General features: G+C 39.6%; 2 protein-coding genes across 2 annotated transcripts in view; one reads left to right on the top strand and one right to left on the bottom strand.

Moving 5' to 3' along the window:
• Positions 1-2743: 2743 nt before the first annotated feature.
• On the bottom strand, positions 2744-3772 carry LOC139149665 (octapeptide-repeat protein T2-like). The gene is made up of 2 exons (XM_070721526.1): positions 3758-3772; positions 2744-3037 (listed from the first exon to the last, which is right to left on the bottom strand). Exons 1-2 carry the CDS (start codon positions 3770-3772, stop codon positions 2744-2746), a joined length of 309 nt encoding a protein of 102 aa, XP_070577627.1.
• An 8543-nt stretch (positions 3773-12315) lies between these two features.
• Positions 12316-15000, top strand: part of LOC139118347 (phenylalanine-4-hydroxylase-like) — a 42941-nt gene continuing 40256 nt past the window's right edge. Inside the window, exon 1 of the mRNA XM_070681623.1 lies at positions 12316-12496. Within this exon, the coding sequence (XP_070537724.1) occupies positions 12446-12496 (51 nt within the window). The 5' untranslated portion in view covers positions 12316-12445. The remainder of the gene's footprint in view (positions 12497-15000) is intronic.

The following is a 15000-nucleotide window of genomic DNA, read 5'->3' as shown; positions in this document are numbered from 1 at the left end:
TTCGTTCTAGTCATAAAAAAACTCTCCATGTACTTTTACCGATGTCGTGTTGCCACACTGAACCTAGAAAGAATAAATTACAATGTATTAATTCCGATTAATACTTAAAGGTATACTGTCACCTGTTCCAATTTTCTTACAGTTACCATGGAAAGAGAAAATCTAACCAATCACAGATTTTAAGCAGGTGGCCGCTTTTAAAAACAGCGCCCTCACATGGGCATTTTGAATACCAAGGAACGCCCCTTTGACCATATATGGGCATATTTAGATTACGGGTGACTGTATACCTTTAAGGGAAGTGTCCTAATTTACGACCATTATAGGCAAGGGGCTTAAAATTTCGTTTATTTGGTAGTAAATATGAAATGTGTTATAGGCAACAAAGTTACCTAGGATTTCATGCATGTATCGTTCTCGTAGTTTATAATCGTGGTAAAAAGTGAAAATAGGAGTTTCGTCTGCATTTATTTAGGAATAAATAACTTTTACAATGAGAAACATCTTGTGAATGTGCATGCCAGTACGTGTCCTCAGATAATTCTATATGATTGACAGTGCTGTGAAACGCCCTCTATGAATCGTTGGCTCTGCTATGGAAATCGGATATGCAATTGACCCGGGGAAACCTATTGAATATGGCCCACTTGTCTTTCCAAAATCAACTCAAGTTTTGTTTTCGAGTAAAATTTGTATGTCTGCTTTATGTAACAGTGCGGTGTAACGGTACAGTTGTGACACGCTGGAGGCGATGACGTCATTGCTGTAGCTCTCGAGAAGAAAAAAGTGGACAAATTGATTTGTCAGTCTAAGCGACCACCTATATTCATCAAACCATCCTCTCCTGTAACAAATCACCAAACCCTACTGACAACGTATAACTCAGCAATATTATGTCCTCTGTTAAGAAATACCATTATTGATTTAGGGGTGATCGGTAGGGTGGTGCATTTCGGGGTCTGTTCCATAATTGATCAGAGCCTTAGGGAGACTGATGGCTGCTACCGATGTTTTGGTTACTGTTTGAGGCGATTTTGGTAACTGTACCGCCATGAAAGCCTCGCTTCCTTCCGTACTCTAGGCACCATTTCCACGATGCAGCACTCAGTCGTAGATAGTACGAGCCCATCACAACCGGCTACAATAGAATACAAGTTGAATTGAAGCACGGTCATCTTATTTCAGGGGTGACCGTTGAAGTCATCAAAAGTCACGTGATGAAGCGATAATACTACTACTACTTGACCATAGTGTTGGACAGAAATGTTGATACGACAGACTTTTTAATTTTAATCAACAATTCATTGTTATCACCTAAAAGTACAGGATATGATGAAACAAGGAGTAACCACAATTCACTGTATAAACCAGAAATGTTGTCATAAATGTCAATGTGTAATTTTCATCTTAGTCAAGCTACGATCAACTTTTCATCATCGCCACAATTTCCCTCCTTCGTCTCCTTCTCTACTTTCTGCAAATTTTACACGTCTCCATCCTCGTCATTAAAACATTCACCACCATTCATTCATTACGATTATTACGGGCAATACCGCCATCACTGTCCAACGTCGTCGTCGTCGTCATCATCACAATAATTATCATCGTCGTAGGCGTCATCATCATCATCATCATCATCATCACCACCACCACCACCACCACCACACCACCATCATCATCATCATCATCATCATCATCATCATCATCATCATCATCATCATCATCATCATCATCATCATCATTATCATCGTCATCATCATCGTCATCACCATTATCATCATCATCATCATCATCACCATCATCATCATCATCACTTAGACAACATCATTGCAACCTTGATTATCACCAACATCTGAATTCTGAGTATTGTTGTCGTTAAAGTCACAGGCGTCCCGTGTTTCCGAACAAAAACATAGCAAAGCGTAAGTAATGTGGTCAAAAAGAGAAATAATGCCTTTATCTACAAAATAACCTTGTGAAAATGTACTGAATTTACATGAAACATGTTTCATTCGGTCAAGGTTTGGTTCCAATAATCGCTGTTTTTGATTAAGTATCGACGAGAAGATTTTAATTGAAACAGCAACTTCTAATTTCAGGAAAAATATGCACACGTTACGTCTTATGTCAGACAAAACTTCTACAGGATTTCTTTAAAGCCGGTGAAAACTTGACTTTCTCAATAAGCTTCAAACGGAATCAACGCCAATGGTAGACCAAAAAACGTATTGTAAAATTTGAGAGTCTAAATATCTGCCCACAAGGCGCACACTACTTTACATTACGAGGTCTTTTACCATGGAATCGATCAAGGTGATTGAACACACTCGAGGAAAGTGAATATCAAATTTCCTACACCTTTGGACAGTCTGTTGGCGTACATACTCAGTTATACAATGCAGAGGAAGTTTACAACACGGAAAATGCATCAACGTGGAAGGTCATTGGTAAACGGTAGTGAATGAGGGTTGCATAAAGCACGTGTGGATTGTGCGTGGGCCAATATTGTTTCTTCTCCGAGCGAAATAGACTATGGAGGCTTAAGGGTCTTGAACTTCACTGCGATATCCATCCCTTCATAAAAACACGTAGATTTTGTTTGTGATCAATCAAAGCCTAGAAAAATATTTCGTTTAAAAATAGTGTATTTTCACGTACATCAAAGTGACAATTTTCCCTCATTTTCTAAGTTTTATTCTCTTGGTCTCTTTACCTTTATTCTCTTGTTCTCTTGGTTTCTATATCATCTCCTTGCCTGCTGCTGACTCTGTCTGCCTGCCCCTCTTTGCCTGTCTGTCTGTTTGTTTGTCTGTCTGTCTATCTGTCCTCTTCTCTCCCCACTCTTTCTGTCCCTCTCCCCTCTATCTCTGTCTGCTTGTATGTCTCTCTCTCTCCCGCCTCCCTCCCCACTCTTTCTTTCCCTCCCGCCTGTCTCCCTCTCCGCTCTTTCTCTCCCTCTCCCGTCTGTCTCTGTCTCTGTCTGTCTCTGTCTCTGTCTGTCTGTCTCTTCCCCTTCATCTCCCCAGTCACGATTCTTCTGGTAATAAATCGGGTCAATCCATTATGATGAGACTTTTCAAAAGCAATCACAGTAATCTAGTCTAACATCCCATCCAGTACTTCACAGACGTTTTGCAGCGTTATTCACAAAGTGGTCTCAGCGTCAGGTGAAGAGCGCTGGTTCTATACTTCATCATTGTATCTTCCGCAATTAATAGCTGAACTAATCTCTGAATCATTGAGTAACCGATTCCACATTAGCACCACAGTTTCCATGCATTTCAATCAGTATTTTAAGCAAGTTTGGACATTCAGAAGATGTGAATTCACATGAATAGTATTAAAATGTAACTTTAAAGATAACTTTTCGAATGACACTTAAATTAGTGTTGTGGTATTGAAGCCAGCCTAATAGAAGATAAAGACAACTTTTAATTTGGAAGTTATTGACTTAATCAAATTAGCACAAAAAACGGCACATTGTTGGCCTCAAAATTGATGTGATTTCAAAATGGGTTTAAATTTTTAGTAATTCTAAATTCACTCGAAGAGAGTTAGATTTTAACTTCATAGTAAAATTTCACGCGTGCTTTCTTGATTTAAAGTTGAGTTCGAGTAGCAAACTCGTCGGATTTGATGACAATAGAAGGGCGCGAAATTTGTTTTGTTTCAAAAAAAGGGAATGAAATATAATAGGGGCATTGAACAAGTGAGAGAACACATAGTCGAACAAAACTATTACAATGTTGAAGTGTACCTGGACTCGTGACATTCTCCATAGCAACAATGTGTGCGCGAGAAAACCCGGCACATCCGAGAGATGCATGTGACGTCAGCATACTTCCGGTACTCGAAAAATGTTGAATAGGTTTCTCATAAAATGTTCGATTTGCGAAAAAATAAACTTCGGGCAATATTTTTAGCCGAGTGCAAATATTTTAACTGAATTAAGCACTTGTGCTAATGTAGGCGGCGACAATAAATCATAGTGTAGCGATAGTTTGTGTCAACTCCAAACCCAAAATGTTGCAGCACGCTCTTAGCTGCCGACGTTTATTGAATTGCGATGTATGCTGGGTCAACGCCTTTTATTTATAAATACTGTAGAAATCACCATTTATCTCTCGGGTTTCAAGTTAGACCAAAAACCATAAACAGTCACCCCGTCAACTCTATCATAGCACGGAGGTCGCAAAGAAAGTCGTCGGCCAATAGGTAGATAGATGGACAGATAGATAGATGAATGGATAGATAGATGAATGGATAGATAGATAGATAGATAGATAGATAGATAGATAGATAGATAGATAGATAGATAGATAGATAGACAGCTAGGTAGGTAGATAGACATGACTAAACGTGTCATATACTGACATACATATATCTACACACATACTGACATATATGCACATATAGACAGACAGAAGTGTCACAAATGCAATATTATATATATATATATATAATATATATATATATATATATATATATATATATATATATATATATATATATATATATATATATATATATATATATATATATATATATATATTGGCTGACGTGGAACACAACCGCGTGTCACCGGGGACTGATTATAAATTGTCCAATAGATTTTGTAAATTGTGTGTGACCTTTGATATGCAACGGCTGTGATATTTTCCGCTCGCTTTCTTTGTATGCCTTGATAGTTTGACAAGAGTTTTGCATGTCACCAACTGAAAGAACGCCACATGCTTCAGAATATTAATGCCTCCAGATTACACCTCATGCAATAAAGCGTTTCGCGTCCCAGACCAATCGAGGCGCATGACGTCACACGCCCTCCTCTTCGGAGATGTGGTTTACGTGACAAAGCGCGAGGTGCTGTTGTTGAACTTTTACCACACGGAATTATAACAACGATATTTTGATGTGAACGTGCCAATCTCCTAAAACTACTCAGGCGATTTTGTAAAAAAAAAAGGTTCGCTTGCGCCTGTGTACTCAAATCAAACATTTTAATTCCGTCGTTGTTACGAGATTGGGGTTACATGTGGCATGCCCTCTGACGAGTTGATGTACAGGAGTTTGAAAATACAGAATTTAAATATCCTTTGCGGCGTTGGTTCTAATCAGTAAAGCAATGGCAACAAAATACAGTGATTTGCCAAAGATGATTTACTTTATAAAAGAAATCGTGAGAGAAAGACATCACCCGATTTCTACCGTTTTGCCGTACTTCTTGTGTGGAGTGTTTGCTTGTGTGTATAGCGCAAATAAAAATGCCCGCGTCTTCTCAGTCAGGGTACTCATTTTGAACCGTAGCTATACAAACAACATGTGTAAAATTTCACATCAACATTGTATGACCCTGAATAATGTCGTCTCTTGAAATGTTGTAAATGTATCTTTATTTTCAAAAAAGAAAACTAAATAAATAAATAAATGTACCGTTCTGGATGTATGAATGAGAGCGCCACCAACGGCATACCGAGTCATTTCCAGGGAACTCGTACGTTACATTCGGCCATGCATGCCACTGATCTGAAGTCACATCATTTCAAATAATGTGTTGTGTTGACAAGGTAAATGTTAGGTGTTTCTACATTGTAGGGAGTAGAACAAGAACTTGCAGTCGTCATAATAATAACTGTTTTTTTTTTTACAACAGTGGGGAAAAATATCGAAGATTACAGCTACTGGCCCTTCAGATAGTCGTCTAGGATTTCACACCCTGTGGTTAATTATTAAATCTTCAATTGTAGGTTGTGATTTGTTAAATATGATCTATTCTACATTCTTAATGCAACACACGGTTAAAGTTTACGTGACCCCGAAATTTAAAAGTCACATGACTTTAAGTACAGAATGTTGAGAGGAATGCATTTTGAATAATTATTCCGATATCATTGTATGCCTACGACAGTTTGAAGTGAATTTGTTAGTCATTTGATGTGAATACTTGCACATCTTTATTACCCAAAGGAAACTGGTATAATTGGCGACAGTGACACTAAAAAGTTTGGTGACCTATCATTGTATTGACAACCCATTTCATTCTCAGAGTTGCATGTCCATTTTGACAGTCGTCATGGCAATGACCACCACCTTCTTAGCAGGGCTAAAAACAGACCATGGGCTTTCTGTAGTAGAGAGGAGTTTGTGATTGATACATTTTAACAAAATGCAATGAGAATACGTTTTCATTGGCCATCATTTTCTGTGCCTGTCATCCAAGTATATCAGGTGAGATAATGAAACTTTGTTGCAAAGTTCAATGGCAAGGTCGTCTTTGTAATTTGCAAAACAAAGTCATAGTCTGGCCTTCCTGTGTCCAGCTGGGTTTGACTGCATTTAGCTCGTCAAAAAGTGAAAGACCGGACATGGCACGCCAATTACTGACAAAATCTCATGTCCCGGGCTTTGGTAGTCCATGTGGGCTACCATTTCATGGAGTTTGGTAGCCTCAGGGAAAAGTTGGTAGTCCGTGGACGCGGGACTACCGCTAATTTCGAGCCCTGAATGGCCAGTTAGAAATTCACGTATATTCGGAGGGAAAATCTGGTATTTTTGTCGTGTTTGTTTATCGTTGTTCTACCGATGGCGAAATTCACAGTGGTCAGCATGTCGAATACATGTAAGTCAAGCCAATGAATCGCCACAAAGGGCATAAAGCATCGTGGTTAGATCCCTCAGGAGTCAGGATCCAGGTCTCGGCACCATGAAATGTGGCGGAGGGATATTACGGCGGTGATGGGAGGACGTACAGACAAACCGGTACAGAGTGTTGCATTTGAACAATAACTACGGAATCACATTTTATTCACAAAATCTAAGGGTTTATATACATCATGTGCATGTGGTGTCTAAAAGTCACATTTACATACATTGAAGTTCATTAGTCTTAAAGTCTTTGTATATGTCAATCAAAAAACTTCATCTTTTCATTTCCCGACAGAAATCGACAGCTGATAGAGGACAGCCAACGGTTGTATTGAAAGTGCTGTATCATATGATAAGATTCGTATTACTTTGACGGGCTCTTGTGGTTTGTTTTATGTCCAGGCCGACAAGCCTGTAAACGTTAAATCAAACTATTTTCCTAGGGTTCTTTGAATACACTGTCGGGCGACTACTGGGAAATTACCAATTTTCTCAAACCTTAGCCAGAATACCACATGGTATCGTTAGTTGCTTACACACTAGAAATAATTGTGCGACGAAATGTTAAAAGTGACTGACTAGTATCACGTTAGTTGTATCAACCTAAAAATCTATTATCTGTTTATCAAAATAAATACACAAAACGGTGCATTACGTATCTATCGAACGTAAAATGGTGGGCGTGATGGTTCGTGACGTAATTGTACAAGCTTGAAATGACGGGCCGGAAATTGGAAAATATCGCGTAAGTTAATATCAACGTGTCGCAATTTCATGCAAATTGAAATAGTTAATTAATCAGAATGAGTTAGATTCCAATGATAATGACAGCGTATGGTGTACTCTTTGGCGCCAACTTCAGCAACTGTATTTGATTAGGCCGAAGCACGGTTCAGGTAGTATGCGCTTCGAAAGTGAAAGACTTGAACTTTTGCTCATTTTTTTTGAAACTTGCAACCATTCTCTAACCAAATCAACAATAAAAATCAGGGGGTCACCCTGCAAAGTTTGGAACTAGCGAAACAAACTACATAACACTTTGCGATATTGGAAATTCAAAATGGCCGCCGGTGCACTCCGTGTTAACTGTATGGGCAGAAAATTTTGGATTTTCGGAAATCTAACACGATGAAAGTTTTTCTTTAACCAGGACCTTTATAATGAGCCCCTACAAGTGGTAGATCAGAAAAGAATTGTAGAAATTTGAGAGTCCGACTATCTGTCCCCGTCTACGTTAACGGAACTGATGAAGGCTTGGTGTTGGTGTTATATTTCAAGTTCATCTGATGTGTGTACAAACACTTTCTTCGCCTACTCCTGTGACCATGAAGAAATACATGGTATTAAAGTTATCATATATTATCAACAAAGCCTGCATGAGTTATGTCCAGTGGTATATTGATGACAACTGAGTTCTTCTCTGGCTGCAACTCAATCTCCAATAATCTCATTGTACATTACCAGTCGAAATCAGGGTAGGACTGCTACGTACATACAGGCCACAGATGCACGAGGGCACCAGTGTCCAATCTGACATGCGCAGTACGCATTACTGCACACTGAAAACTCCAAGCGCACGTGCTACAGGCTATATCGATATCCACAGGTTGAACACAAAGCCTCTCGGCACGATTTTAGGATATATGGTATCTTTTGGTAATATTGACTTTTGAGGTTGTAATAAGTTCTTGACAAATAATAAGTGCAATAACCAACCGCAAGTCAAATAAACATTACAGATTTTGTCCCTTTAATTTTGAATAGCAAATTGTACTTCGAGTCGTTAATAGATTTATTTATTTGGAAATGTAAGCAGTTTTCACCATATTAATTGAAACTGTGCATACTCTCGATTATAATTGAAAAGGATTCTCAGCCCCACCCCCATCCCAGACTCCCGTGAGACATAAAAAATTGCAATAGTGCCAAGCGGTATTTTGTGTTAGTGTACCCATCCCCATAACATTTTTATGTACTTCAGTACGCGGTTTGGACTATTGAGTATTAGCTTACACCCACCACTACAAGTTTTGTGTGGGGAAACCACACGCATAAGAAAATATTGGCAGTCATAGTTGATGTTGCAGTCACCGGATTTCACTATTACACGTAAACGCGTTTGGCCACAAGAGGGCGTCGTCTTGTGGACCTGGCATCGCACCAGGCTGTACTTTCTATTACGGTCCCGGGACCGTGTTTCTATCGATATAGGCCGGGGATATGGGTCGGGGTCAACCCTTCTAAACTGGGATCAGCTGGTCCACACAGTCAACTAGTCAACGCCCAAACACTTCAAGACATTTATACCTTGCCGCTTGTCCCAGTTCTATTTATCCAATTACCCAAGAGTTGAGGCTGGGCTTGTTCTGAATGGCGGGTTGGTGAACCCGGGGATTCGACCTACAAATGGACGTATAGTCTAAGGAAAACGGTTGATACACTTTTGATGAAGAAGTAGGGCGGTAAGCGAATGTTTACAATGGCCAAACGAAAACAAAGATGTGTGTGTTTCCGGGAAAATGCCCCCGGAATTAGAGTAGATAGGGTCGGGGCGGTGGGAATTGTTTGTATTTTTATTTTTGTTGGCAGGGACCAATAAAAACTGTAAAAATCACAGGGAATGGAGTAATCTTGTTGTTGTTGTTGTTTTTGTTGTTATTGTTGTTGTTGTTGATGGTGATGATGATGATGACGATAATAAAAAATATTAAAAAACAATGTGTCATTCCATGCTGTTGTTTGTCGATGTTGTTGACAATTGTAAAAGAAAACTGTAATCGTGACCAAAAAACGACGTAGGTCGCCCAACGTCACTCCCGTCCTATTATACAACCGGGAGTGACGTTGGGCGACCTACGTCGTTTTTTGGTCACGATTATGTACAGTTTTCTTTTACAATTATCTACAACATCGACAAACAACAGCAAGGAATGACACATTGTTTTTTAATATTTTTTATTATCGTCATCATCATCATCACCATCAACAACAACAACAACAACAACAACAACAACAACAACAACAACAACAAGATTACTCCATTCCCTGTGTAAAAATTAGAGAACTATGCTCGATTTTTTTTGAAAATGCGAAAAAAAAAATGCGTGGAGTCGGCAGGTAGGTTTTCCTGGGGTAGGTCGGGTTACACGTATATTTATATTTGTTCTAATCAGAGGCAGCTAGTTTCGAGATTTTGCGACCAGAAAAACGATTTTTGGGTTCATGCGTGACTCCAAGCTTTCCCTTGTCTATCACATCGCTACAATCGTTGGGAAGGCAACACGTGGTCGGTCTCATAAAGCACAACTTCAAGGCGATCCAGAATATTGCTGCCCTTTGTCGTCTTTTTCATAACATTTAATAGTTCGCGTCCAATTTTAGAATACAACACTGTCTAATTCAGTTTCTGGTCATCTGTCCAATCTTGGTTAAACTATACAAACAAAAAATTCTGATATATTTCCATAATAAGCCGGGATTTCATGGGAAATTGTAACACGATGGATGGTATGATTATGACACAATGAAGATCCTTACAATTTGTAATATTCAAACTCTGAGCATGCGTAGAAATGTGTTGCATATTTGTGCCCATATGTCTTCTATCCTGCTGTGCCGTCTGTTCTGGTTTATTGGTCAATCTGTGCCTCAATTCTGCCAGACAACGGCCTTTATAGATTCCTCACTGTAGCGTCACTAAAAAATGGTCTCGTTGGGGAGCTCTTCGAGACTTTTGGAATGATTTTAATGAAAATATTTTGGCTCAGTATATTTGTTTTAGAATCGTACAGTCATGTCAACTAGGATAGGTTTTATTTGTACTGTGTCAATTACACTTAATTCTTACCTGTAAGTGGCTGCCGTTTGGCACCGTTGACTGGTAAATAAATAAATAAATAAATAAAAACAAAGAATAGATAAATAAATAAATAAATAAAAAACAAAGAATAAATAAATAAATAAATAAATAAATAAATAAATAAATAAATAAATAAAGCTTTCCCATCCCACCCACTAGTATTATCCTCACATAATCACCAGGGAAACGTCCAGCCGGCCCCTCCCTATTGAAAAGGCTCCTCAATCTCCACTATCCCGGCCATGTCTCCATAACAACTACTACACGCCCACCACATGATATGCCCACCATATTGTCAACCCAGGGCCGATAAACGAGCCCTGTTCCCTGCCTTTTCTGCCCTCTGATAATATTAAACATGGACACTGTACGCTACTAGTCTGTGATGATACAGAATTCCAAGCATTTCCGATGTACCCTTCCCATCCCCTGGTAAGGAAAGAAACCCCGAAACGAACCAATGAACCCACCCACCGAGATTCTGCTGGCAAAACACTTTTCCGCGAACAATCGTTTGCTGCCCTGTATAATATTGTTTACAATATTTAAATGAGGGGCGGTATTGCATCTTGCGTTCTGCACTTTGTCAGAATCGACAAGGAACACCAACTGAATGGTGCTATCAAAGGTCATTGTCACTGCATGACGTCATGAATTTTCTGACACATAAATCACAGTATAACCTTCATTTTCGTAAAATGTAACGGTTCTACAAACATTACTGAAAGCACAGGCGCTCGGAGCATACAGTGTACAGTAAGATAAACCATATTGGACACTCCAAGCGCCTGTGACAGGAACGGAGCACTACTCTGTCATCTAAAACCGCCACCACCATCATCATCACTGTCACCGTGTTATCATCGTCGTCATTATCATTAGTCATCACCATAATTAGAGTTAACATAGTCTTGCTTTTGTTTCTTTTAATGACACATGGAAAATGTCAAAGACAAAATTAAAGCTCCATAAGCTGTATCTTTTGGCTATTTTTTCAGAACCTTTGTTTCGTGGTTTCCCTACACTTTCTGCATTGAATCCCTGAACTGTAATTTCATGTCAAGTATTTAGCATATCAACACAACATATAAGAGCATAATCTACGTTTTTATTATTGAAAATTGTATTCAAGTCCGGACTAGAATTCATTTGTAAACAATAAACAGTGATCACTACACACATACAAGCTGTGTTGACAAAAAGAATATTCGAAATTTTAGCATGATAAACGGATTAGGGTCAGACACAGTAGTTGATATACAGAAGCAGAATACTGAAAAACTTAATTGCCACAAGTTACTGTTACCCCACAGTTTCGACTCACTTTCTTCTTGACTTCCCGGGAGAGACAAGTCTTGGATTTACTAATATTTGGGTTCCGGGTCATCACCTCGGTCACTCGTTGTCCAATTTTTGCGACGGTCTGCTCTTGTCACTTATCGTTGCCACTCGTTATCGAGTTTCAACATTGTTGTTCAGGGTCTATGGTTCGAAACGTGGTAATTTTCGTTTTTTTTCTATGATCGTCTGTAAGCTTATGTAATGATACTGTGTGTGCAGTCGACAGATTTTCGTATTAAATATTTCCGCATGGAGACTGCAGCGTGCAGCAGCTTCGCAGCCTTGAAACACGGTCACTGGAGGGATTGGCTAGGATCTCGACTTCGTCCTTTGGTCTTCGTCCATACAGGCAAAAAGACGAAAATGAGACGCTTGACATCTCAGCTGGGCGGACTGCGGGGCTTGAACAAAGTGCATGTTTACAAGGGAACAATAGCTAGAGCGCCCTCATGAGAGGACATACGGAATAGGCCACTTTCTCCCCAGTATAAAAACACACAGTCACGTGGCTAAGTCATCACAGACGACCGACAGAAATCTCGAGTTGCATCACTCAATCGTTCTCAACACTCAGAGCCAACAAAACCACCATCAATTAGCAATATGGACGCCGGTTTTGCAAAGAAACGCAAGATTGACGAGAGTAACCAAGAGGTAAATTATTTTTTTGTGTTCTTTCTAGGGTAGCGTTCAGTTGACAGCCGAGGCAACGGTATGTGATGTGGTGCCTATACCATAGTTTGGCATTTCTCAGAAGCCGTTTCGATTCCCGAACTTCGAAGCATGGTGGCACTTGCTGTGCGTTTCTTATTTCTCAGCATACAGGTGTAATATCTGAACAAAAATCGACCCCTCACCGTTATTACAGGCTTACTACAGTTACAACTTACTTGGTGGGTAAGTACGGGTCAAACATAAATCTCGTGAACGCACCGCCTGATCTGAAGACTTTGACTAGGAAACGCATGTCTACAGTATTATGTAATCCGATATACACGATGGCGATAAACGTAAACAACACGGAAAAAAAAAACTGCTGCAACTTTGCGAAAGAGCGCTTGTCAGTTCGACCAAAATGTGACGCTGTGAGTGGCAAACATGTTTTGGTCGTAAGTTTTCACACTTCCGGCCCTGGTCACGGTCGGTGGCGACCGTAGTTCAACGGCCTGGCCCATAAAAACACAAAGGTCCAAGCAGTTGTTTTAGATGATACACACGTCACATGTCGGGTGTTATCAGTATGCAGATATGACTTTTTGAGTTTCGACGCGTGAACTGCCGACAAACAATGCGTCATTTCGGCGATTTCTATATATTGTTGATAAACCGTACCGAAGTTTGGCAGTTTTAAACGATCGCCTTCGAAATGACGGACACCCATTTGTTGCGCATTTTTTTTGAAAACATTCCAAAGGGAGTATTGTGCGGTGGTATCAAGTCCCCTGGATTTGATATTCGCTGCCATTGGTCAGGCCAGTGGCTACGCCCACCTCACACCCAAGGAAGAAACTGCGCTTCACCAGCACAATTATACACTGCAATGCATAGGTAAATGGTATTTCTGCGGTGCTCGCTTTCAGTTTTGGCCATTTCCAATTTTTACACCTGTACTTTCTTTAATATTACAACAACAACAACCACCACTGGCCACAGGATTAGCTTTTTGATCTGTTGTATGCTGTCCTTATCTTCGGTAAAGCTGATTTTCATAATCTCCCATACACACTGATTTCTTAGGTATTGGGGGGGGGGAGGCTGTGAGTAAACAAAAGGGACCAACCCTCCAATTACAGCCACTGGATCACCTGATGCTTATAACCATAATTAAGGCAGAGATCTTGGGGGAGGGGGCCAGGGTGCAATTCGACATTGGCTAAGCCTGTTTATGTGATCCGTTGTTCTTCTGTATTTGTTTGGAGGAAGAACTGATCAACAACTCAGCAGGCTAGCGTAAGATACAACGAAAAAGCAGCAGACTACGATAATTTGAATCATGTCACAGATCAGTGTATGCTTTTGATGTATAACATTAAAACACCTGTTGTATATGTAAATTAGATTGCATCCTTTCAATATAAAATAATCTTTTGACTCAAATTATCAGAATTAAGTTGCGGCAACTTACAACTGAATATTGGTACAACACCACGTTATAATAAAGTTCTCAGTGTTAACCCTGGTTTGGATTTAATCTGAAAATCTAGCAACATATTTAGACAGCGATTTCAATTTCAAATTAGAACAAAAGACAGCAGCTCTTTATAATCATCTTAACACCACAATTAATCCTGATCCTGGACGGTCCGACTTTTTCGAAGGTGGGGGGGAGGGAGCTTGATATGGATAGTGCTGTTCGTAGCATGCATCTATACACCTGCCCATGGATGTAAAAAATTTATTTTTTACATCCATGACCTGCCTAAGTTAAAGCGTTTGTTGCATGAAAACATATCTTTTATGTCAAAGCTTGAAGGCCCAGACCGGAACTAACAACAAAGAGGCCGAACCTTCGTCTAATCATACAAATTTGTTCAAAACAAGTTGGGCAAAAAAAAAAAGTTGGTCACAGATAGACTAGTGACAGAATACATCTTTAAAAATCAAAGCTTCCAAGGCTGTTACTAGAACCAAGAAAGGCGGAAACTTCCTCTCTTCAAACAAATTTTTTTTAAAAACAAGCTGGGAAAAAATGTCAATCACAAGCGATGGCAAGAGTTGAAGGCCGAAGCGGCATTTCCAGAATAATCTCTCTCTCCTATATCCTTTTGTGTAAACAGTTTGTTTACAACGTAAAGTAACTCTCTAGAACCACCTGTAGGTTAAAAACAAAGTCAGTAAGATACTGTCAGTGTTTTGCTGTTGGCTTTCCTCAATGAATTTTAATTAGAACAACTATGTACTGTGTGGCTTCTTGTACATTACTATTGGTTACAATACCCAGTATTGTCTTTTGTACTCCATGAAATAATCACAACAGATTAAAGTTTGTACCCGTCAATCTGTGAGACCTTTGGTCTTAGTTCTTTTGCTGTAAAACTGGGGGATTAGATCCGAGTCGAGCAGCCACCAGGAACGAACAAGTACACGTATGTTTCATAGTTCAGATTGTTACATTTTTTTTACAAGCAACAGGTCTCTGTAGACCTGAATTTACGACA

The sequence above is a fragment of the Ptychodera flava genome, chromosome 2 (genome assembly GCF_041260155.1).
Source record: "Ptychodera flava strain L36383 chromosome 2, AS_Pfla_20210202, whole genome shotgun sequence".
Classification (NCBI taxonomy): Eukaryota; Metazoa; Hemichordata; class Enteropneusta; family Ptychoderidae; genus Ptychodera; species Ptychodera flava.
Note: the sequence above shows the minus strand (reverse complement) of the source record. Positions and strands in the feature narration are given on the sequence as shown.